General features: G+C 41.6%; 3 protein-coding genes across 3 annotated transcripts; 1 reads left to right on the forward strand and 2 right to left on the reverse strand.

Annotated features, from left to right (window-relative positions):
* Positions 1-329: 329 nt before the first annotated feature.
* grk7a (G protein-coupled receptor kinase 7a) lies at positions 330-5,602 on the forward strand. Its single transcript, XM_068570949.1, has 4 exons — positions 330-926; positions 2,032-2,487; positions 4,755-5,035; positions 5,263-5,602. Exons 1-4 carry the CDS (start codon positions 330-332, stop codon positions 5,600-5,602), a joined length of 1,674 nt encoding a protein of 557 aa, XP_068427050.1.
* Positions 5,603-10,686: 5,084 nt separating this feature from the next.
* Positions 10,687-15,323, reverse strand: LOC137782131 (sodium/potassium-transporting ATPase subunit beta-3-like). The gene is made up of 7 exons (XM_068571253.1): positions 14,921-15,323; positions 13,639-13,767; positions 13,213-13,311; positions 12,897-13,090; positions 12,609-12,659; positions 11,958-12,044; positions 10,687-11,849 (listed from the first exon to the last, which is right to left on the reverse strand). Exons 1-7 carry the CDS (start codon positions 15,030-15,032, stop codon positions 11,682-11,684), a joined length of 840 nt encoding a protein of 279 aa, XP_068427354.1. The 5' UTR covers positions 15,033-15,323; the 3' UTR covers positions 10,687-11,681.
* A 1,832-nt stretch (positions 15,324-17,155) lies between these two features.
* gk5 (glycerol kinase 5) lies at positions 17,156-25,551 on the reverse strand. Its single transcript, XM_068570612.1, has 17 exons — positions 25,452-25,551; positions 23,558-23,870; positions 23,341-23,434; positions 22,712-22,787; positions 22,484-22,577; positions 22,182-22,313; positions 21,931-22,006; positions 21,558-21,619; positions 21,397-21,470; positions 21,062-21,122; positions 20,772-20,898; positions 20,580-20,684; positions 20,279-20,373; positions 19,710-19,813; positions 19,561-19,620; positions 19,196-19,329; positions 17,156-18,537 (listed from the first exon to the last, which is right to left on the reverse strand). The coding sequence occupies exons 2-17, from the start codon at positions 23,681-23,683 to the stop codon at positions 18,368-18,370; spliced, it is 1,590 nt and encodes a 529-aa protein (XP_068426713.1). The 5' UTR covers positions 23,684-23,870; positions 25,452-25,551; the 3' UTR covers positions 17,156-18,367.
* Positions 25,552-25,565: the final 14 nt, after the last annotated feature.

Genomic DNA, 25,565 nt, shown 5'->3' on the forward strand with positions numbered 1-25,565 from the left:
AAATATAGAGGGCTACAAAGCCTCTTAGGACAGAGCCCGCTTACGAATCCCTTTCCGTGTACAGCCTCCTTGAATAGTCCACACAAAGATCCTTAAGCCAAAATCCCTCCCTGGTATTTAATTCTAAATGAGTAATTACTGGGTGTGTCAGTGTGTCTTAGCTTTGCAGGTAGGCTGGGTGGAGGAGCTCATTTGTAAGTTGGCTCTGGAGCGAATTGCACTCTCACACAGACGCAGTCATTCTGAAAGACGCTGAGGGTATCCGTGGGGAGCCACTGAAGAGCCCAGTCACTTAGGGGGGGGGGGACTGACCACATACAGCCGCCAAGATGTGTGACATGGGGGGACTGGATAACCTGGTGGCCAACACGGCCTACCTGAAAGCCCAGGGCGGTGATGACAAGGAGATGAAAAAGCGCCGCCGTAGCTTGTCCCTGCCCAAGCCTGACCAGTGTGCGACATTACGAGCTTCCCTTGACAAGGATTTTACATCGCTTTGTGAAAGGCAGCCGATTGGTAAAAAGATCTTCCGCGAGTTCCTGGCAAATAACGCTGAGTTTAAGCTTGCTGCTGATTTCCTCGATGAGCTGTACGATTGGGATCTGGCTGAAGGTGCAACAAAAGAAAAGGCACAGAAAACCATCATGAGCAAGTATTGCAAGGCTGACTCCAAGACGTTTTTGTCCTTTCTTACTGGGGAGCCTCTTGAAAAATGCAAGACTTTGACAGATGCCACATTCGAGGAGGTGATGAAAAGCAAAGTCCAGGAAGGTGTAAGAGAGTTTCTGAAAGAAAAACCCTTCACAGATTATCAGGCCAGCCCATTCTTTGATAAATTCCTCCAGTGGAAAGAGTATGAGAAACAGACCATCACTGACAAATACTTCTATGAGTTCAGAACTCTTGGGAAAGGAGGCTTTGGAGAGGTGAGCATGCAAACCCATTCGCGTATCTTTTCTTATATAGTTGGTTGAAATGTGTGTCGGCAAATATTTCATCTTTTAATTCTGCTTTTAGTTGCAAGTCTCCCGCGGGTTCCTTAGATGGGATGGAATACATTTAGAAAATATACATTTCCAACATAAATTACATTAAAAAACACATTGATTCAACACATTTTGGCATTGTAATGGTGGTTCTACAAGTATCTTGTATAAGGTGTTGTTGTTCCATGTCATAATTAAAATACTAATCAATAGAAGCTTTTATTGTCAGCATTAGGGTTAGGTCAATTGTAATTTAGACCCATGTTTTTACATTTCAGAAATGAAGATGACAGTAGAACATGTAAAAAAAACCAACTAAGAATATTAAATAATTTAACTGAATTGATTCAAGTGTGTCTGTTACAAGACAAACTGCTTTATAAATCTTTGAACGAGCACAATGCACGTGTAGGGATAGAAGGTAGCGGTACGAGTGCTTTTGTAAAAATCATTAAAAGATTAGAAATGTCTTTAGAAAATCAGAGATCCACAATCAAACCCTGAGAAATCCCTTTTCCGATTCAGGCTCTTAACAGCAAGTCTGACCATATATGCCACAATAAGATAAATACTAATACATAATAAATACTATTCCAAAACTGAACAGTTAAGTTCCCACTTTAACCAAGTTTTAAAGTTTGCTGTGACTTTTAACATACTTTTTTTTTTTTAAAAGCAGCACATACAGTCGTGAATCAGACACTTTAATTAGCTTTAATACTGGAAATCAATTTTAAACTGCTAATTGTGGATAAACCGATCTTTCCTTGTATTGAAGAAGCGAGTGACATATGAAGAAAAATAGAGTGCCAAGACACAGTTGGCCAGGGTCACGACTTAAACCAATTTTCTTACTTTTACTTCTACCAGTACTAATATTTTTACAATTTTCCTAAAGGAGGCTTTCATTCCCATCAAACTTTCAACAATATCTTTTTAGACTTAGCGCTGCCTGCTTGATACCACTAATCCATGCTTTGTTTGTTTGGAAAATGGATTCTAATGAATCAAAGGAAAAAAGTTGTAACAACTAATCTTTCTCCAGGTGTGCGCTGTTCAGGTGAAGAACACAGGCCAGATGTACGCCTGCAAAAAGCTGTGTAAAAAGCGACTGAAGAAGAAGGGTGGTGAAAAGATGGCCCTTTTGGAGAAGAAGATCTTGGAGAAGGTTAACAGCCTGTTTCTGGTCAACTTGGGCTACGCCTATGACACAAAGACCCACCTGTGCCTTGTGATGACCCTGATGAATGGAGGAGACCTCAGGTACCACATTTACAATATAGGCTATGATGGCAGGGGTGCGGACAAAGGAATTGAGATGAAACGCATCATCCACTACACAGCGCAGATCACCACCGGTATTCTGCATCTGCACGAAATGAACATCGTGTACCGCGACATGAAGCCGGAGAACGTGTTGCTGGATAGCGTAGGCCAGTGCCGACTTTCGGATTTGGGTCTGGCCATAGAGCTCGTTCCAGAGAAGCATGTCACTCAGATGGTGAGTAGATTTTCACACAACCATGATCCTAAGGTTTTTTTTGTTGGGAAAACACCATGAAGAAGTTCACTAAGTACACCGAGTTGTACTCTCAAAGCCGTTAGGATTAACGTGAGAGCGCCGAGCTGGATGATGTCAGCAAGGACGATGGGACTCGTACAAAGGTTTTAGATCATGGTGAAGTTGCTCCCCTGGAGGGCATCACCACCATGTATCAACATATCATCTATTATTATATCTAATCTATTATTTAAAGTCTTTGAAGTTGCAGACACCAAGGGCAAGGGCTCTCCCCTGATTATGTACCTGATCTGTAAATCAACCAGAGTTTATTTAAGTCATCTTCTACATGGTTAAAGTTTAAGACCACACATTGGCATTAATATTACAAAGAAACAGACCACTGCTTGCTGGGTGATCTACATCTCCAGCCTCTTAGTGTTCATGGAAGATGAGGTTGAAGCTATAAACTGAACTCCGGCTTGGACAGGCTGTCCATCTTGGTGGGGGTTTTTACTTTAAATCCGGACAGGGATTACAAGATTGCTTAAAGATCTGTACAATGAGTCTTTGAATCTATTATGTAACGCATTTGATCCTTGAGCAGCCAGATTATAGCCTAGCCATTTAGAGTCCACCATTTTGTGAAGGGGCTGTGTTGGAGACCTTGGAAGTCCAGTGCTTGTTAAAGTAGCAGTAAATGTAAAGTGGTTTCCCTCAGCAACTTAGTCATAAATATTTGTTTTTTGTGTGTGGCGAGTGGCCTCACGCGTGCAACAAGGTATTGCTGTGACACTTTACAAAGCTGTAAGTGCTCTTCATGCTTTGAGAAAGAGTAACATAGTTTTTGATGAGTTTAGTTTGATGTCACACTTTATTGGCTGTTCAAAAGAAAAGGTCGAAGTAGCAAAACATCACTATGACCTTTAAGGTTAGACACTTAGCTTTTAAACTTTGTCAGATATTTTCAAAATGTCTTTTCTTGCATCGTTGTCTCATAACACCTTCTGTACTTGACACCTCACTTGCACTAACCCGGAGATGACCTGAAAAAAAAAAAGATGGACATTTTGCAAAAGGGTTTTGACGGGACTTACTTGAGGTAGCAAAGAGTAAGCTCTCGGCTCCATGAAAGTCCAGTAAGCTCATTATCCAATACTCCGATGCTCCCCAGCCAGCCAAAGTGACTGGGCTAACCTCAGGCAAGGCTGGCTTTAGTCCCCTAATCTTCTTAGTGGGCATTACACAAGTCTGTCCCTGATGAGATTGACAGATCCAGGTGAAAACCTATGTTGAATATATTTAGACATGTTGGTTTGCAAACCAGGTGACTTTAACTGGGTGGAAAAATGAAATCTGATTTTTGCAACAAAGATCTGATGAATCATGGCGATGATGATGTAACCTGTATGATCATACGCATCACTTCGTGTGCAGGTCCATACATTTCAGATGAACAGAACCGGTAACAAAAATACACCAGGAAAAGTGGAAAATAATGCAGAGGTTTTGTAGATTGCATGTTAGGTAACATATAAGTAAGTATTAGGACTTTTAACTTGCATGCAAATCTGCTTAAGTCTGGTGAATGAAGTTGTAGTATCATGTCTTCACTAATCAGTCAGATGGGTCAAGTCTTGTCACACTCGTTTAAATAAGGAACAGATCTTGAAATACCAGGCGTGTTCAGTGATCACAGTCTCCCATAAAGACGAACACAGTTATTAAGCGCTTGTGATGCATTGTCTGATCCCAACAGTCCAAATAATATGAATAATACACCAATACAACACTTAACCTGTAACCTATGGATCTCTGCAACAGGGTTTCCTCAGGACTTACTTGAAGTTGTAAAGGATGTACACACGACTCTTGACAGGTAGTAGGCTTAGCATTAGGATTAGGGCTGCTGGTGAGGTCATACGGAGAGAGGGAGCGAGGGAATGGAGCAAGGATAGAGTAAGCAAGAGAGGGAAAGGTGAAAGTGACACAGAAGGAGAAGACGAGAGTAAAGCTTTAGTAACAGGCAATTGACCAATGTAACACTTGTCAATCGGGATGCATAAAGGGTACGTCTAACCATATGTCACCATATAGTATGAACTATTTGCCTTTCATATTACTGTACAATCATCATTGGTTAATTATATAAGAGTATAATTTACATAAACACATTAATACATGTCTTCTAACAAGTAAACCATCTATTGAAAGGATGTACAGATGCACCTTATACATATTGACCGCTCTCCTTCTCCCTCCTCCAGGCCGGTACCGGAGCATACATGGCCCCTGAGCTCCTGACCAAAACCCCATACAGAACATCCGTGGACTGGTGGGCTCTGGGCTGCAGTATCTACGAGATGGTGGCCGGCTACACGCCTTTCAAAGGCGCCGAGAGCAAGAAGGAGAAGGTGGAGAAGGAGGAGGTGCAGCGCCGCATTGTCAATGAGGAACCAAAGTGGGAGCACAAGTGCTTTGACGCTCCAACTAAAGATATCATCCAGCAGTTCCTCAAGAAGAAAATTGAGGAGCGCCTGGGCATGAGGTAAGTGGCTCTTCTACTCCTCTGTATGTAAGCCATGTGCAGTTTACTGGCGTTCTGGTGCAGCGGGTGTTAGGAAACTGAGATTGGAATAGAAAGTCTGCTAAGAATGAAGCTGGGGGAAACTTGACTTAAACCAAAATGTTGCCTGAAACCATGTAGGCACTTTGTTCCTGTTTCATTAAGTCTGACATTGTAGTTTTGAAAGTACATGTTTGGCCCCTCTTTAGGAACAACATGGAGGATCCCAGGAAACACGAGTGGTTCAAGAAAATCAACTTCCCCCGTCTGGAGGCCGGGCTGGTGGATCCCCCATGGGTCCCCAAGCCCAACGTCGTCTACGCCAAGGACACCGACGACATCGCAGAGTTCTCAGAGATCAAGGGCATTGAGTTTGATGCCAATGACAATAAGTTCTTCACGGAGTTTAGCACCGGCGCCGTACCCATTCAGTGGCAGCAAGAGATGATTGAGACCGGACTGTACGACGAGCTCAACGATCCCAACAGGAAAGAGGGCGGAGGAGATCCTGACGGCGATAAAAAGTCCGGCACGTGTATATTGCTGTGAGATGGCACATGTTTGATATCATTTACCAGTCGTAACACTCAATCAATTGTTTGTTTTCTCAGTCAGATGCACACCAATACTGATGTAAAAGATGAAGCACAAGCTTCTTTGTTGAGAAAGATGTGCCATTCTTCTCTTTTAAGGATGCTCAAGGAGATGCACTGCTTTCAAGGCACGGTTCAGTAAAATATGGAAGATGTGATGATGTATTTTGAGCATCGTCTCTCTGATTCACAGCTTTTCTTAGAAATGTCTAATAATGTAGAGTCGCAACCACGTTGACTGCTAGGAGTAATTTTGACAACCTTTTCATTAAGGACATTAGTGTTAGATTAACAAAGGCCTTTGTGCCATAAATACTATGATTAGAGGAAACTGTCTAAATCCAAACTATACGAGAAATACATTTTTTAACAGTGTTTGCAGTAGAATTACCCACCGAAGTAATGCTTTTACATTGAATATTAAGCTCTAAACAAATTTGGAATGAACTTGTAATATATTAGTGGATAGGGTAAAGGTTACAGCATTTCATAGCACTCCCCCATCCATTATAAGCTTTATTGATGCCATCATACAGTCACACTGTTTCTTCAGTGAAACATGCTTTTTAAGCACGTGTCAGAGTTAGTTTGTGTTTAATATTCTATTTTTTGACCCCAAATCTCTTAATTAAGGACAATCACTGCATTTACTGGCTACTTCCTGACCAACGTTTCAGTTTTTATAAAAAAAACAACTATGAAAGCAATTGTATGTATTGTATATAAAGATCATCTATGCACAGAGAGAAAGGCAAATATCTACGGCACCTATTTGAAGCATTTATTTGAAAGAACATGATACTGAACATCTCTTCACTGAGTCCCTCCCCTGTTGGTGCTATGAGGCTCCTCTTAGTGAGACTGTTTAGCCCTGGGAAGCCGAGAGAAAGATGAGTGTAGAAACAGCAGCTAGTTGCTGCGTATGACGGTGGAAAAATTAGAGGAGTTGGACAATAAATTCCTGTACCAGGAATGTGCAAGTTGTCCGGTCCATGGCCCTGAAACACTGTGATACTTCAGGGCGCTATTCTTAGTTTGAGATTAGTGGGAATCCCTCAAACTAGACAGATCCTGAAGAAGATGCCACTGTCGTGGTCATTAAGCCGAGTATAGAGACTTGGTTAGATCAAAAGAAAATCCTTGTAATTCTTGTTTACTTGTCTCAGGGTAATTATTCGCTTTAGGTTTTTGAATTTCCAGGAGAGTTGAGTTTTTACAGTTCATGTTAATAAGATAATTATATATATATATATGATCCATGTACTTGTAAATATAATATGAGATGAATCGCTACTAGAAAATTCAGATTCAGTCAGATGTAAAAACAAATCATTGAATAAATTAAAATATATGACTTTTACAATGTGTCTCCTCCCTGATTCTGAATGTGTCTGTTTGTGTCAATTTGTTGTATACTTGAGGCTTAGCGAGCACATCCGAGTGTCAGAGCATGCCCACAGCTGTGCCATGTTACTCATGTTCTCTGTGCTATATATAACCACAGAGAAAGTGTTGCTGAGGGCTCTGGAGTGAAACCTAAAAATATCGACTGCATTAATCCCTTTCAGGATGCCGACTGCAGCCGGGCTGTGCGGCAGGCTAACTGCAAATTGACAAGTTCAACTCTTAGCTGATAAGGCGATAACCAGTGTTATCCTTGCGCCTTCTTTGCTTAAATCAGCTTAAAATCCCTGAAGCGTCGCAAAGTTACTGCCAAAAGACAAAACACAGGTCTGAGCAGAAAACAGAGCGACAATGAGGAGCTGAGGAACATTATTGCACCGCATTTTGACATTTTATGTGTTTTTTTAAGGGGAACAAGTCAAATACAATTCTAAAAATAAGCCAATTGTTGGTGGGTGCTGAAAAGCGAGCCAGTTTTTTTTATTTAAGCAAATCTTCGCAAGATTATAAATAGTGGAAACCAACTCCAAATGAGAGATCAGAATTGAAGTCCTAAGAAGTTCCAACATTTCACTCTTTATTTTCTACCCATATAAATGTCTTTTCTGGGCATAAATCCAAGAAATAGACGGATGAAAATATACATTTGGTAGTTTATTTCAAAATATATTGTTTCCAGGCCTTGAACATAAGGACAGTATGTTTTTAGGAGACACTCGGGGTAGATCCGTGCTGCAGTTGAGATTTCCTCACATGTAGCAGGACTCTGGTTCAGACATTGTTGACAGAGCTGCTGTGGCTCAAGGTGCTGTGGGAGCTGAATGGACACAGGTGCTGTGTAATCACAGCAGACAGGTGTGATACCGACCTGATCTGTTCTGACGTCTACAGCCAATGCAGTCGCTGTGGGAATAGTTACAGGTACAGCTGTACACGCCGTGATGAGACTATAGTCTGTGTTTCAGTAAACAACCAAAATAAAACTAGACATGCGAGTACACTGGGTCCCTGCACCTGACAACTAGGAACCAAAGGCTCACTTACTTGGCCCAGGTGAAAAGGAATCTACTAAACTTGTTTCCACGTTACTGTGACCTGATGTAGTGGAAACCAGTGGCAGGTTTGATGTGGATTTCGTCAGAAAAAGTGCAAGATGCAGAAAGGGAAAATGTCAAACGCCTCACTAACCTCCTCAGTTTCTCTGCACGATGTTGGAGTCCGGCCGTCTCTCTCTCAGATTTGCGCTACAAGGATGCCGAGGATGAGATTGCGACGATGATCAAGACACAATCTAAATCAATACTGACGTTACAGCACATTCACACTTTGAATTAAAATTTACATCAATATTGAAAAAAAAAAATTACAATCATTTCCAACAGATTGCTCTGATACGGGATTCATTTGACGACATTTGGAAAAATACTGTACCTTTTTTCACCAATGGACAAGAGCGATCAATCCGACAGCTGTAGAATTTCCTTGCAAGTATCTCGCTACGATATTCAGGGCATTAAAATAGCATCAAACTATTTGCTATATGTCAAGCAGCAGTAAATGAAGCGCTCCCTCTAAACATAGTTGGGCCACATTGTTGTCAGGTCCAGAGATTGGGCGAGAGGCTGGGGACGGTACCAAAGCTCAGTATATACAATGCACGGCTATTGACATTGTGAGTATATTGTGAAAATGTTGTGAATAGACAGGATCAGGTGCATCGTGCATGATTTTGCATCCAACAAAATGCTGCGAGTAAATATATGACCTATTTATATATGACATAACCTGTTGGAGTCCCTTCCCTGTGGCAGGAGATCACCTCACATTTATTTAAACACACATCGCTTTAACATACACTTTAACACTCTAACGTTATTTGTTGTCTGAGCACTTTATCTTAATTCATTACACAATGCACTGTGTTGTCATTGACTGTTGATGGTTGTTCGTCTCGTCTAACGTCTCATGTCTAATGTTGCACCTTCCGATAAGGTGAATTCCTCGTTTGTGAAAACATTCCTGGCAATAAACTGATGCTGACGCATTTAATAAGCACATGATTGAATAAGTCGAAATAAGGCATTTAATTACACATTAAATAGATATGAAGTAAAAACGGTAACCAATATTCATGTTGGAAAGGAGGCCGCAAAGTGAAAAGAGAAGCAACAGATTACTTTGTGCATTAATGTAATGTCACAGAGCTGTATTGTATATTCATTAAATTACTATATCCAATTACACAAGGTCATTTTAGGACCTATACGTAAACTAACTTTTATTGGGGAAACCTGCGTCATGCTGTTGGACTTAACAGCAGTGTTTGGCAGAAGCACATTTTGAGTTGGCAGTTTTTACTTAATGTTCCGTTGGCAGTGGGGCTGCTGGTCCCAGACCTGGCAACCCCACCGGACCAGCCGCGCGTGCGCGCACATGGCACCATGCAGCGTCCTGACCGACCGTGTCGGACCCACGTCACAGGAGAAGTTCGCGCCCATTCTCTGGTTCCCCGTAAGGTTTAAGTCCGTATCTAGATAGGGCCCCATTAATCATCTCATTGTGACAGGGTTTTAGGAGAAGGGGAAATGAAAAGGGGGATCAACAATGCAACCTGGGGACTTGCACCCCAAGAAATATAAGTTTAACAACCCTAAGATTCAGTCTGTAGAATGTTAAGGACAGAGAGACTTGTGTTTTATAAGAACCAGAAGTTAATAAAAGGAAAACAGGCGTTTAAAAACGATCAACACAAGCTGCGACATACAATTTAAGATTTTGACTACTTACAATAAAAGCACAAGGAATGAGGATGTGCCAACAGGTGCGTTTTAAATTGGTGCTGATTGGGGGGAGGAGCCAGAAAGGGGGGAGGAGCCAGAACAAGGGCTGCGTTCAAAACCCTTTTTTGGGGTCCGTTCCCCACTATACATCATGACCGCACATATTTATCTTGAGAACCTTTACATACATCATGCACGACCTCTAACATCTAAATTACCCAACTTAAAGGTACACCTTGATCAGCTACAGCAGTAACATGCTATTGTCACATTGATAATATAATGAATTATAATATATCAGTTCCAGGGGCATTTCTTTTGATGTTTTACATTTGTCTATTTTTTCATTTAAGTGAAGTAACTGAATATTTTCCCACAACTGACAAAAAAAGCTACAAATAAAAATTCACAGGACATTTTGTTTTCTTCAAAATCACTTTTATTCCACAATTTATTTAATCAGGTCTTAAGGCACCCTGAAGAGATGTTACAAGTTGGTCTTTCAAATGCGGGTTCCTTATAAGACTGTGTAAACATAGCTTTGAATAAGATAATTTCCTGTAAATCTTTGCTTAAATTATTTCTTTACAGTGCACAGACATTGTGTTTTGTGACAAAAATACAGTGTGAATTAAGTAAATATGGTAGATAGTGTATATATACATTGAAGAGTAATAGATTGGCAGACAATCAGATCAACAGGCCGAAGAAGAGAGAAAACTAACAAACAATCTTTGAGACCCAGATAGATATATAGATCACATAAAGATATACAGTACGTAGTTACAGTTAACTTTTTATTTTTGAACGCTTTTCCAGCGCTTCTCCACCTTAAAAGCATTTTTTTTTAACTGTACCATCTTGTGTGTGTGTGTGTGTGTGTGTGTGTGTGTGTGTGTGTGTGTGTGTGTGTGTGTGTGTGTGTGTGTGTTGCCTCAGCCACCATCACTATGGAGCACCCAGTGAGGTGGAGCTGGACAACTTGGTCCTGCAGGGCTCACCCACATGTTGGCTATTGCAGTGAAGAGGTGAGTAAACAGGAAGACGGGAAGACAGACAGACGGACATGCAGACAGACAGACGTCACAAGACTGGGTTGTGGCTACGCAAACCACAACACAAAGATCTATCTATAATTCCCTAAATATGATAAGGATCACAATGTATTTATATCTAGAAAGGGACTTTGTAATTGGCATTTCATATACAGGGATACAGCGGCTATACTTGATTATCGAGGTACGTTCCTATGAAGTCTTTGTGATGTGATATGTGAAATACTCTGGAGGTGTGTTTGAAAATGTTTCTACTTTCTCAATTATACTATACAACGAGATAAAAATCCTCTCAACACCCGCCATAATGCAGTCGTTCACACAGTTTGGAGAGATGAAAACAACGCTCTCTTCCTGACAGCAGAAAGATCTATAAAACATAACAAAAGTTGTATCAGCAAACACACAACAGCTCCAAATGGCTTGGTCGCGATGGCTAATAGTGATCTAATCACATCAATACTAAAAAAAAGAGATAATAATGATAATAAACTGAGTGAAGAATGAACAGTGCAACTGGTGAATGGAGGAATGGGGTCAGGAGCAGAACCTGTATCTTTGACCTTTGAGGAGATCGTAAAGGAAAGAACTGTCAAAAATGTCAGTGAAGCAACATTCAATATCTCTATCTAACCGGCTCTGCTATCTACATCTAACTGTTTGCCCACATCTCAAAATGTTGTCTTTGTGACATATTTAACACTTCCTTCTTCCTTAAAAATGATAAACATAAATCCTTAGCAAACGTGGCAGCTTCTGCATCTGGTTTCCTTTTTTCGACGGCGGTCTTCCTCTTCTACTCGACCACCTTGATCCTGAAGGTTACACGACCCAGGAACTTATCCCTTTCGTCGTTGTTGCGGAGGTCAGTGCCCTCGACCCTGCACTCCACCGGCAGCTCCTTGTTGTAGTCGTCCTTGGTGAGCAGCAGCTTCACAGCCACAAGGGGCTGAACGTAGTTCTCCTGCATCAGAAAAGAGACGGCTGTCTGTCAATAACACGTCGATGTGAGTTTGTTAGCGGACTTGATCTGACAGCGGGAGGCGGGGGGGGGGGGGGGGGGTATACTTACATGAGCTTTCTTGCCGTAGTAGGGGAAATACATCTTATCAATGCGCCCCTCACTGGGGAAATACTGCATTTGAATTGGGGTGTCTCTCTGCACGGAAGAACATGTGTTAATCAATGGAAGGTATGCATTCAATGAAATGCAGCTCATTGTGATAAATGAATAGCAAATGAGACATTTTTCCAAGATCACGAGACAGGACTTGAAAAAAAGGAAAAGCAATGGCCCTCTGTTTGTTAGTGAGGAGATTGAAATGAAGTAGAAAACATGTAGTGTTCTGCGTTAATCAGCAAAGAACATTTGTGGCTGAAAATTGCGCCTATTAGATTAAAATGACTTGAATGGCACTATGATGGGTTTAGAGGCGCCTGCATAATGACTTGTTACGTAATAAAAATGTGTTAACACCTCTACTGGCCTTATCCTCAAAATTTACATATTATCTTACCCTAAAGCCGTCAGTGACAGCATGCAGAAAGAAATCGGACACAAAAAAACAAAAAGAAGGACAAAATGAAAGATCAACAGAAAGAAAATATTGACAGTTATGGTCATCAGGGTTGTTTTTTTTTTTATATGAACGAAATGATAAAAAATAAATACACATACAAACAACTACAACATGTAGAGAGTAGTGTGGAACAAGTGTTTTACTTTTACTGTGCAGTTGATGTAGGGATCTCCACGAGGCTTCAGGCCAATTATCTATGAGGCGAAGGAAACAGAGATTGAGACGGTCGAAGAGGCTGCAGCTGGTAGAAATGAATCAAATGAATCATTTATTTTTGGAACTGTCAGCATGCAAGTAAACAAGTGGAGATTAGAAGCTGTGGGAAGGAACAAAAGGTTAAAAGACAGAGATGAAAATTTAAAAAAAATAAGTAAAGCGATATTTTTAAAGAGAATTTCTGTGGTTTTCAGATCACTGAGAGTGGAAGTTACCCTGTTCATTTTCAGCAGAATACAGGGTTTTCCCTCAGAATATCCAAAGTTGGTGTCAGAGAGGCCGGAGCAGAGGCTCAGGAAGCCCCTCTTGAAGAGGCAAGCTTTCTTTGCCATGGTCTCGGTGTTGTCCTGCAGGAAATACTCTCCTCGGGTGCAGTCCTCATTGCTGTCCTGCTGTGAATCATTATACTCTACAAGAGAGCGATAAACAGAGATATATTCGAGTTAATGGAATGAACGAATGGAAAAAGATCTGGGAGAAATGGAGTGGTATTTGGAATATTAATTTCTAATCAGCGGGAAGTGCTCTTACTTTGCAGGAAATTCTCCAGGTGCTTGACATAATTTACATACTTGAGGGGGTCAGATTTGTTGAATGACATATCCAGAGAATGGGGACGAATCACCAACCCTGCAACAAAGACATGAAGTAAATAAACATGGAGTGAAGTAGTAACTTATCCCCCAGCAGGAGAAACAAATGCACACCAGCTTCATCTGGGTTTGTCTCGAATTACAGCCGGACAGAAAGTGTTCTCTGATCCAAACAAGTCATGTGCTGATATCACACAGGAACAAACATCTAAATAGATCAATACAAAAAAAGCAATGAAGCACATTATTGTGACAATCTCATTGGTGCGAGTATGAATAATGGATGCCCCAAAAAGCAATGCTGCCAGTTACAGCAGCTGAAAGCCCCGGTCCTCCTTTGTGCTGATGGCTAAGAGACACCAACCTGGAAATGGAACCCGGTCTTGGTACTTGGGCACATAGTCATCCAGACTGAGCAGCAGCACCCACATGGTCAGGGCGAACATGCCAGCCAAGAAACAGTAGAACACCAGGTAGAACAACAGGATGAGGGCTGGAGCGGCGTAGAGGAGCAGAAATAGAAAAGAGATGGGTCATGTATAATTAACTACACATAATCTTGGACAAAATTCAAATTTCCTTCATCGGGCTGAAGGAAGTCTCCTTTGAGTATACAATGCCTTTGAGAGAAACCATTTTGGATTAAGCTGGAAATGCTACCGGCGGCTAACAAATCTGAGGCCATTTTTTCAGACCCTTCAGTTTCAAATCCCTCAAGATTTACGGGTGACGCTGCAGTGCTGAGAGCATCTGAAGCCTCATTTATATGCACAATGTAGGGCGAAGACAAGGAGACACAGTCATGGAAACATCTGACTCAAAATGGTTCACCACCATCCAGCTTGCACGGCACAGATGCCCTCTGACTTGACCAAAAAAAAAAAAGGAAAAAAGGGATGGACCCCTCAGCTTCCTGTTGTACATCCCCCCCTTTCTCTCATTCCTCTACAACAGTATCCCACAATGCACCTGCCCAGTGCTTGAAAAGGAGAGAAAGAGGAGAGAGGGAATCCCATTTGACCTTGACAGGCATGCTAATGTGGGCGGCCATGCAACTGCAATGGAGCATCCCACTGCACAGCAGCACAGGGGCCCAGGCAGCCTGACAGCCCGCGCTAGCCTATAGGAGCTGGCTGCTGGAGGGAGGGTGGCGTGTTACTCCCTCACTCTGGAAATAACTGGGGGATCATTACATAAAATGCATGCCCTGATCAGCTATGGATGCAGCTCAGGAATGCTGTAGCACACATTCCTCAGATCTGATTAGGTAATGGGGTGTCTTGACAGCTGGTGTATGCACTGTAAATACAATTTCCTGATAATGCAATTAATGCAGATGATAAATGTTTACCCCCCCCCCCCCTCCAAAAAAAATAAAATAGAATAATCTCTGCTGTCATGATTGATCATGACATGGTTGCTCATTTGTGAAGGTGGCTGGTGAACCTTTTCGTAGCATCATTGGTGATCCTCTTGTTACAGGCTTCTCCTTTACACCTTCATGTAGGCCAATGATGGCTCCTCCGCTAATCCAACATCTAAGTGGCAGTCATTTTAATGTATCCATGCACTGACGGATATAGTAGACTTTTTAGTTCAAGAGGCACACAGCTTTAAGGCTGCATCCTTTGACGGGGATTTCTTACCCCAGCTGCTGGCCGTGCGACCCATCACCTCCCCGGTCCTCGGGTTGTAGAAGGAGTCCTTCCAGCTGGAAGTGTTCTCCTTGTTGGCCGATTTGTCCTCGGTGCTCGCCATGGTGATCTACTCTTTTGGTCCAAAATGCGCGGTAACCTTTCCCTAAAAAATGCAGAAAAAGGGGGAGCAGGCGATGTAATGAGGCGAAGAAGCCGACGAGGCGGCGGTGAGTGGAGTGGGCGGCGTAGAACCGAAAGAGAGAGAGAGAGTGTGTGTGAGAGAGAGAGAGAGAGAGAGATGCTCTGGTGGAACAAAAAAAACGAGAAGGGGAAGGAAAGGAAAGCGAAGGAAAGGAAAGCAAAGAAGAAGAAGAAAAAAAATCAGTGACGTCGACACAAGCCCCGCCGTGGCATCTGATGCAGTGCGACCAGATGGATGTACATTGGCCAATGACGGAGAGACGCACCGTTACGCGCACAAATTATAAATAGAGCGCACAATATCTTTCCTTATCACACATTATATTATAAAGGCTAGTTTGGGAACAGGCTGGGAAATCCATTTTTCTATTTTAAAAAGTGTCTACTGTGGGATCCTTCAGGAAGAAAAACAGGAATGGGAACAATAATATTACACGTCATACTGATTTATCACAGTGGTTCACAACATCTCTGCTGCGCAACAGTGGCACACGTTTATTCACCAAACCATGAACCAATCCTGAAGGCCACGGGTGTATTTCGACAGTCTAGAAAAGCGCTGGTTTAGTGCAGCGCCAGTGTGTTTATGAAATGCTATTATTTATATAAATAGATGCCAGTGATCAGCCTACTTGAAGCCCATCAGGATGCCATTTGTGACTGACTGGTTGAGCATAGATATCTGGAGCATTTGCCAATCCGTGTTGCTATGGCAATTGAGCATTGAAATATGAAATATGTGTATGCATGCAAGAGAGAGAGAGAGAGAGAGAGAGAGAGAGAGAGAGAGAGAGAGAGAGAGAGAGAGAGAGAGAGAGAGAGAGAGAGAGAGAGAGATAAACAGACAGATGTGTCATAGTTAACAGAACATTTGAGCCCCAGGAGAAGCCAAGTCTGTATACATGATGCAGGTTGTGCCAATTACTGAAACGAAGTGAACTGGGAGATAATGAGCTATAGGTGCTTAGATGACTGACTGAGACACTGACAGGAGAAGAGAGGGAAAAAAAGTAAGACAAAAGCTTGACTTCCAACCCCCGGCCCTCCAGCTAACAATCTCAGTGTCTCAGAGACCGAGGAAAGAGAAGAGGGAGTTACATAATGACCCTTGATGTAGGGTTCAGCGCGCGTGGGGGAGGGGGACTGGAGTAGTGGTCGCATTGCATCCAGTTCCTGCTGTCAGATTGAATTTGTGGTAAGGCAGAGTCCACCAACTCACAATGCGGCACCAAGCACACAACCAGCACGCATGCACACACACACACACACACACACACACACACACACACACACACACACACACACACACACACATTTGATTAGTGTGAGAGCCGGCCGCACTGATTCATGGGCTAGTCCTCTCCGTCTCCCTCACTCAAGCACATTTTTTCCTCTGCGAAGTCCCCCCACTGCAAGCCAAACCCACATGGCAAGAACAAGCTCATGTTTGAGTGAGAAAGCTGCGATTGACATCTCGGAGAGGAAGTGTTTGAGATGCGGGGAAAGGGGTATGGGTGTGGGGGTTGATGCATTAAAGCTATACAGTATGGATCTGTGTGATGGAGACAAAACGTCAGCTCTTCCTTTTTAGAGGACAAGCACACAATCCTCCCATTGTTGAGGAAAACCCCCTTTTCTGTGCACTCAATTAGCGCCCCCTTCACCATACCAGCACTGCGAGCAGGAAAACACACCCCATTTGTTCTCAGTCACTCCATCCGCAAGCTACCATAGCAACCCTCACAGCGAGGTTGGTCACATCGACGGGAAGCCATCCCGACACTCATCCAGCAGCCCGTGTTTCTCATAATTCCCCCGGGGGGACCAGACAACAGCATTTCCCCCCAGAGTCCATGTGGAGGTAAAACCCCCTTTTGGCTCCCATTTGTTCACTCACCATGTCGGTGACACCTTCTGCAGCCAAGAATCACTCTAATCCCAACAAGCTGCTGATCATTTACAGATTTTAATACTAGCTCTTCAGCCTCATACAAAGTACTTGATATTTTCATGCCATTTTGTAACAAAATGTATGATCACACACACACACACACACACACACACACACACACACACACATAATGTGTTATGCACCAGCAGCTTGGGGACGACATCTGCCATTCAACAACTGAATGAAGTACAAGTGTAAGAAATGAAATGTCAATTCAATCTGAGTTGTTCACTTTTTTTTTTGCATTATGCGTAATGTCACGTTGCATAAGAAAACTTTGACAAGAAAGAAATTACAGTATTAGGAAAGGCAAAAACATTTACAACAACCATTTTAGTAATTCGTTAGGAAAACAAAATTATAAAACAATACTTCACAAAACATGGATCGACAAGAAATACATATTTTCATTCATCCTGATTTAGTTTTTTGCCAGTTAGGTAAATATTTATATCCCTGATCAACTTGTCCTAAACAACAAAATGTGTGTCAAAGCAAAATTAGTGATTTACATGTGAGCGGACACAAATGATTCGATAGCTATTACAGAAAATCTTAATCTTCAAATCCCCACATGCCTAAACAAATCCCTTCCAGTCAATTTAAACAATCACACTTTTCTAATTTACTGCCGATGGAGATGTGAAGGCAAGCGGCGAGAAGCATTTCTGACAACTAAGATATGAAACTCCAGTTGGATTCCTTACACAGAGCAAAGCATATTAATAGTAGTTCATGATCTAGTCATATTTAAACATTATCATCCCATTTAATAATTGGATTTTGTTTGAGGATGAGGGCTGTGTGGTAACATCTGGCTTCCTATTTAGAGCTTGTTGACTCGTTTATCCTCACAGTTAAGGGAATTCATGTTTTTAATTCTTTATATCATGTGGCATTTAGTTGCGGTGGTGGTTTCATAAATTAATAAACAGCTGCAAAACCAGCCATTAGCGCCCCCATGTGGTAACATGTACAAATATTATCCCATCTGGATAAAATACTGTAATAAGCAGAGGCACCAGTGGCTTGAGACGTGGAATGAAGGAAGGATGAGGTTGTTATGGCCTGAAGAAATCCAGTAGAAGGCGCACAAAAAAATCGCCATCACTATTTCCTTTAGGTAACACGTCTTTGAACCGTCTAAGATTTACCCTTCAATTGGTTGAGAGAGACATCTGATGGTTGTTCTACCATAAACAGTTATTTTCTGTAAAATAAAAAAAAGGACTGTCTGCTTTTCAAGTGGACTGAAAGCTCATGTCTCTGTCAAACCGAGGATCTCCCCCCGTGTGCATCCGGTGTCAAGGCTGGTACCAATTCATGGAGCGCCGGAGAGCTCGCTCCCATCTCTGGAGGACGGGGGTGTATTCCCGACTCGGGCTGCAAGCGCTGCCCTTGGGTGCTCTTTGGGGCAAGAACGTCCTGTCGGTGCTCTGCAGCTTCTTCAGCTCTTCCCTGGTCCTCCAGAAGCCTGCAGTGACAATGGAGGACGGAGTGAGACTTAGGCAAACACAACATTAACACAAACTCTTTACAATGACCCACATATAACACAATGAGTCCTACACGTTCAGTCCAACACGACTCTAATCAATGGCTGAAAGTGGTGCGGATATCACTCAACACTTTTGGCTACTGATCCACTAAGAACTAATGTTCCTCACATGATTCACATTATTATTCAGTCATTAGCACCACCTGCTTCTGGTCTGTTCTAAAACAACAAGAACAAATTCATCCTCCGTGTTAGATTTGATTAAGCACTGACTAATGTATTACAATATAATTATATAACGTGAATAAATAAATGGAAAACAGGTTACATAACAAAGAGCATCATTTCAGTTGGTTCTTCTGCCGGTGCCAGAAATAAAAAATAGGGCTTTTGATCATAACTTTTCAATGCAACTCAACGTCACGACCAAGCGTTGGGATATTTTTAGAGAAAGACGAAGAACCATATTGAAAGCAAAGAGTGATATTGAAGCGTCTAACTGCTTGACAGAGCAGCTTCTTTGAGACACACAGCTTCACGCAGCTGGCAGTTATAACCTTAAAGAACTGCAACTTGAACTTAAAAAGCATCCAGCATTAATGTACATTTCATGTGCGCGTAATTGTCTGCATACCTATTCCAAGTCCAGCGACAAAAGCGGCCCCTAAACACGACATTTCGTAGTGCTGGGGTCTTACTACCTTTCTGCCAAACAGGTCTGCAGTCAGCTGTATGACAAAGTCGTTGCAGGAAACCCCGCCATCCACCCTGAGACAGAAGGAAAGAAAGATAAGTGCACTCAATTTCACTGCAACTCACTTAGCTGGAACAGTATCAGAGAAATATCCAGCCGTAATGTATTGCCAATAAAAGCTGGATTGCATTAGCAGAGGCCGGGTACAGAAGAGTTACATCCGATATGCTGGCTGAAATCCAAATCCTACAATCACATATTGCACTGTGAGCTGGAATATCAAAAGCGGATGAGGAAAACTGCACCTGATCTTCATGATGGGAATGCACGTTTCTCTCATCACCGTCTCATATAGCTGCTTGTTCCTGAAAGAATAACAGAAGTACGAGGAGACAATATTAGTTGGCATGGAAGAGAAAAGAAGGTCAAACAGAAAAACTTCAAAAGGACTCACCTGAAGGCAACGGACTCCAGGATGGCTCGGACCAGATGCCGTTTAGTGGTTGAAGGTTTGAGGCCCATGAGGGAGGCACAAGCTTTGGGATCATTATGAGGAGCCTTTGGTTAAATAAAGTATATACACAACCTGTGTCAAATGTCTTTAAGTGATAACCAGACCTTGTAAATTAATGCATGAAAGGCTCCTAAAGTGGAACTCAACAGTGTCTGGTTAGCAAGAGTGCAGCTCTACTAATTTACAACTACACTACATGTAGCTCTTGATTATACGGCCATTAGAAAACATTAGATATCGTATTCACATGCACGCAAGCCACGAACGTTCAGGGCAAACACTTACAAAAGCCAGTTCACAATGGAGGGCAGAGAAAAAAAGAGACACATAACCATGTTACACAGAGACCAAATAAAAAAACTAAAAAAGTAAATCCATGCCGGTATTGGTAACATGTGCTAAAGTGAATATATATTTTACTTCGGGTGAATATGATCGTGTACACATCTGCATATAAAAGTAAAGAGATTTGTTTTTGACACAGATGGACTGACATTGTACACATCTACCTGCAGGCCACTGAAGGAAGGAACAAAACACACTCCGTCTGAGTCGCTGACACTGTACGCCATGTCGCTGGTCTCCTGGACGTCAGAGAAGAGCTCTGCAGAAACACACACAGGTTTCACACACGCCTATAAATCTGCCTGTCGCTAACGTATTCAGTGTAAAAGTTATTATCTCTTGAACATAGACAACTTCACCCGATACAACTGTATCAAGCACCTCAACTAATGGCCACCATTTATTGTAAAATAAATAAGAAAAATGAATAATCATCAGACCTGTTGCATACTACTCATCACTCACCAAGCTCCTGTGCCCATTTGATTGCTGTGCCAGTGTCTGCTGCATTACCCTCCGCCAGGTACACCACCTCTGAGCCCATCTTCCAACCCACCAGAGGATACAGACCTACAGAGAAGTAAACTTTGGCTTGCAATGTGGCCGTATGGACAAATCTGCATGACATAATCTCACCACGTCTGCATTTTGCTTTACCTGATAAGGACGTATGCGGTTTGCTGCCGGTGTTGATGTCCATGAAGGTGCCCGTTCCCATCGTGATCTTGACATCGCCGACCTCAAAGCAGCACTCTCCAAACATGGCCGCCTGCTGGTCCGCCATCTACGGTAAAGGGACAGAGGGAGCCAGTTGTATGTTGTGAAAACAATGATAACCGACATATCTTGGCTCAATTTACACCATAATGACGGTTATATAAACTTTGACATCAGTCATAATCACACAGATAGCAGAATGTGTGACGTCACAGACATCGACGACTCACCAGGGACATGATGGGAATGGACACTCCGAAGATGGACGGGTCTGTTGAACCAAAGTTATGGCTGGTGCACCGCGAGGGAGAGACCAGAGAAAAGGCATCGTGTCACAAAAAATCTGACATTTCATACAACTTAAACAGGAGTTTACATTCACTTAAGTAATGATTCCTATCTTGTTTTGCTTGAGACCACGTAATACAAAGCACGTGTAATGTCCTGAGCTGTTTAACTGAGAAATTATTTAGTTTTAGAGGCTTGAAAAAGGTTTACAGTATTTCAAAGAAATAAAGCATGATGAAAAGCAAATGGAATTTGAAAAAAAAAATGGTGGACTCACTCTGTATTTTCCACTTTGGGGAAAATAGAAAGAGGCAGAGAAACAAGAAAGCTGAGAAAGCCACTCCAGCACATCTGTGAAACAAAGTCACATTACAGTAAAATGTCAAATACAAACTTACACCAGAAACAGAACTAAACATTAATAAACATGGCGTTCACCTGATAGGAGTCGAAAATTCCTGTTGAACTGGCATTCGAGTAGTCTGTGGCGTGGACCTTCCCTACGACAGATTCAGTGACAAACATTATTATTTCACAGAATCCCTTTCCTAAAGTTAAAAAAAACAAAACATGTCTGAGCTCCTAGTCACGGTTCAACCCCTCCTCTCCCACAGGAGTGAGCTCAAACATTTCAACCAATCAGTGATGCAACAGGATTGGAAACACAAAGAACATTAAACATTAAAGTCTGGAAACTCCTGTTGGACAATGTGAAATGCAATCCACTGGATAAATGATATATAACATGACATTAAGCTCATAGGGAGACAACTTTCACATGAGCTTAACATACAAAAAAGGCCACACCCACCTTTTGTGAGTTTGAACAGGAGCCAGGTGTCAACTGTTCCAAAGCAGCAGTTTCCTTCAGCTACTGCTTGACGAACCTGGAAGGAGAAAGAAACAGGATGAGGCTGACGAATGAGGATTGTGCTGGTAATATAGCATCTCTTTTGGCTGTAATAAAGTTCATTTTTTATAATTAACCCTTGAACACCAACAGCCTGGGAGGCCTGTCTCACTGGGTTAAATGTCATTCTATACCCAAGCACACACACACACCTGCTTGTAGTGTGTTAGTGCCCAGACGAGGCGGAAGGTGACATGTTGTGTGGAGAAGACAATAAGACTTGCTGCAAGCGCCCGCTTCTGCCTGGTCAGGAAGTGGAGCGTCGTCATCGTGCCATGGAGCGCCTGCAGTTGTCAGAAACACAACCAAAGCCATGTTAAATGACGGGACTTGATATGCAGCCATGATCCTTCGGTTACCTTCAAACAAAGTTCTAGTATTTCATCTTGTATCTTCCAAACATATTCACTGAAAGTAAACGACAGGCAGAGATGCAAAGCAGTAAAAGACTCACTTTCATGGTGAAGGATCGGTTCCAGGATCTCACCAGGTCTGCAGCCCTCTGGTCCTGCCAGCTGATGAAGTTATGGAAAGGAACCCCAGTTTTCCTGTCAAAGTGAAAGAGAGGAAGCAAAATAAACCGCAGATGAGCCATGATGGAAAATAACTATATGAAGGCAGGTTAAAAATGTGTGCTACAGCAGTTTTCCTAAGAGTTCAATGTCTTTTAAGGTCATTTTACCTGTCCCATGTTGTGAAGGTGCCTCGTTGAGTGGAGATGCCCAAGGCGTCTATTTGACACATTTGTACTCCTGCATCTATATTATGAGCCATGTGCACACATTCAAATAGATATGGTGAGAAACAGGACGAGATTTTTCGAAATAGGCACTCAGACGTTGGTATTATTGTTTGCTTTTGAAGGACAGAGACCAATGTCCAGTGTAGTATCCTGGGTTGAATAACGTCTCTAAAGCAAGAACAGAGTTCAACAGACTTTTCAATTTAGTCACTTCAACTGTTCAAATTTGCATGGAAAGATTGTGTTCTTCTATAACAGGAAAACAAAGTGTTTCTATGTATTGGGGACAAAAGAGGCATTTATGTGTAACCCAATGAAATAACAGCACAGGACACAGCCTTAAAATAAGAAGTCCCTTAAATCAAACATAAATCGTAGTCAGGTGCACCTAAAGAATTGTGTAAGTTTGTTGGTCTTCCGCTGTATTTGTTCACTTTGAAAAAAATACAGAACTGGACATTTTAACATGAATTGGGGCAATTTGTTAAAGGGTCTACCTATAAACATATCCAATGAATCACATCCCTGTAACTTCTTGGTTGTAGCAACAGGGAAAGGTGCAACTGTACCTTGCACAGCTCCTTTGACCACAGTGATAAATCCTTCAAATATTGCATATGGGTCCATCTCCACATATCCTTCTTCTGGATACAAGGGAACAACCTGGAGAGTACCAGAATAAGAAACATAAAGATTAGGCTCAAAATAATATAGTTTGTGTAAATCTTGCATTAAGACAAAGTGATGTACTTGAGGCCGAATGGACAGCGAGAGGGTGAAGAATACCTTGGTGGCGCATGATCCTCGGACATTCGCCTCCTTGTCATAGATGTGGCATCTGATTGTTGTCGTCCCAACGTCCACTGACAAAATAAAGCCTTCCTTCTTGAAACCGCACCTCTGACTTCCCATTGTTGAAACGTATGCCCTGCTATTCCTCAAATCAGTCCCACAGCCTCCATGGTCAGCTCATATTGGTCTTGTTTACAGCCTGAATGGATGGCCTGACTTGATACCTTATCTGCATAAGCTGTGTTGTCGTGCTGAGGCTGCAACGTAACCTTTGGACAGCAACTTCTTTTTCCAGATCCAGTTTTACCTGTTTAACAACAATTACCATTATAATTATAGAGAAGCAGTGTTGGCAATGGAAATCTTAGATCTCAGGCTCCCTATAAAAGAGGTATAAAAAAGGGTTAAAATGATATAGTCCACGACTAACAGTGTAATTATCTGGAATTTACTGTGTAAATCTCCTTAACTTACAGGGTACTATTGTTGTATAAATCAGTACTTACCAGTTCCTACAAATACTTACATGTAGGTACAGGAAACAAGAGTAATAATTGAGTATTTTAGAAAAATGAAGAAATAAGTTCTACTGTAAGTATTTTGTAAGTACAGAGTACTTGTATGAGTACAGTACACTACAGGTAAATGGAGCCAGTTGGCCACAATGACATCCTGCGGTACCTCTTAAGTATAGTAACGTATAATGTATATCACTGTTATAATGTGCTACCAAAACGTAATACACTAATAGATAATGCCCTTCGCTCATGCAGTTGTGAGAATAATTTCTTACAGGTAAGCTACATCCACAGCTTAGAGATATATTATGCATATGACTTCTCATGTGCACAACTAGGGAAGGTTAACATTGTTCTAAGGACAAACGATTATAACACAGTATTGTAGCAAAAGACAAAACAGGTAACTCAAATAAATATAATTGTTTCATCACACGGTTATTTAAATTCTATGTAACTTACCATTTTAGATAACAGTGCAGCGGTGGAGCTTGTATGTTAAAACCACAAGGCAATTCATTATTGAGTCTATGAAACTAATGTACATTTAAATTGTTTATGTACTTTCCAGCTAGAATAATTGATTTCTGATGAAATGATCTGGGAATGTAAAACAAGTATGGTAAATAAATGTATATATATATATATATATATATATATATATATATATATATATATATATATATATATATATATATACATATACACACACACATATATATATATATATATATATATATATATATATATATATATATATATATATATATATATATATATTATTGTCCATACAGCCTAGACATAGACATACAGCCTATGTCTTCTCAGTGGCATCTAAGGACAAACAATTATGATGCAGTACTCTAATTACCAAATCACAACCGGGTATATGTTGTTCTTCTTACCCCTTACTTACACTCTACAATTGAGAGTGTGTATACTTCACGTGTGTAAAACAAAAGAGAAGAAGGGATCAGTAAATTCCCTGTTGTTGTTTGTAATTACAAGATTGTATTCTGTGTGTCTTTCATACACACACGACTGTAACACTGTAAGACATAAGGATGAAACATTGTACCACATGAGAATGAAACCCTGTAACACATAATGACGAAACCCTGTAACACATAAAGCTGAAACATTGCAAAACATGGGGCTGAAACCTTGTAACACATGACGCTGAATCACTGTAACACATGAGGCTTGTTGATGCGGTAAACTAGTTGACAAACTCAAGAGTCGGCTTAAGCTAATTGGCTACATAACGCTAGCTGTACGACAATTACATTGAGCGGTGAGCTGCAAATAAAAACCTTCCTTAATATTATTTTTCTCTCATAACATTAATCAGCTGCTACCCATATATTTACCATAGATGTGCTCATAGCAGTGTCCGTACACTGAAGTGTCGCTCTGTTCAGAAAGAGATTCCGAAAGTTGTTGATAAATCGCGTACAGATGAAATCCCAGCGGGCACCCGTAGT

This window comes from Clinocottus analis, unplaced genomic scaffold (genome assembly GCF_023055335.1).
Source record: "Clinocottus analis isolate CAN_PGR_092001 unplaced genomic scaffold, fCliAna1.0.p SCAF_11, whole genome shotgun sequence".
Classification (NCBI taxonomy): domain Eukaryota; kingdom Metazoa; phylum Chordata; class Actinopteri; order Perciformes; family Cottidae; genus Clinocottus; species Clinocottus analis.

Coding starts and splice junctions, on each gene's coding strand:
- grk7a (XM_068570949.1), top strand. CDS start 330: ATGTGTGACATGGGGGGACTGGATAACCTGGTGGCCAACACGGCCTAC. Junction 927..2,031: donor GGAAAGGAGGCTTTGGAGAG/GTGAGCATGCAA, acceptor ATCTTTCTCCAG/GTGTGCGCTGTTCAGGTGAA. Junction 5,036..5,262: donor GAGGAGCGCCTGGGCATGAG/GTAAGTGGCTCT, acceptor GCCCCTCTTTAG/GAACAACATGGAGGATCCCA.
- LOC137782131 (XM_068571253.1), bottom strand. CDS start 15,032: ATGGCGAGCACCGAGGACAAATCGGCCAACAAGGAGAACACTTCCAGC. Junction 13,091..13,212: donor CCTGGAGAATTTCCTGCAAA/GTAAGAGCACTT, acceptor GCTCTCTTGTAG/AGTATAATGATTCACAGCAG. Junction 12,660..12,896: donor TTCTGCTGAAAATGAACAGG/GTAACTTCCACT, acceptor TTCGCCTCATAG/ATAATTGGCCTGAAGCCTCG.
- gk5 (XM_068570612.1), bottom strand. CDS start 23,683: ATGGGAAGTCAGAGGTGCGGTTTCAAGAAGGAAGGCTTTATTTTGTCA. Junction 22,788..23,340: donor GGTCAAAGGAGCTGTGCAAG/GTACAGTTGCAC, acceptor CTCATAATATAG/ATGCAGGAGTACAAATGTGT. Junction 22,314..22,483: donor ACCGATCCTTCACCATGAAA/GTGAGTCTTTTA, acceptor TGACAACTGCAG/GCGCTCCATGGCACGATGAC.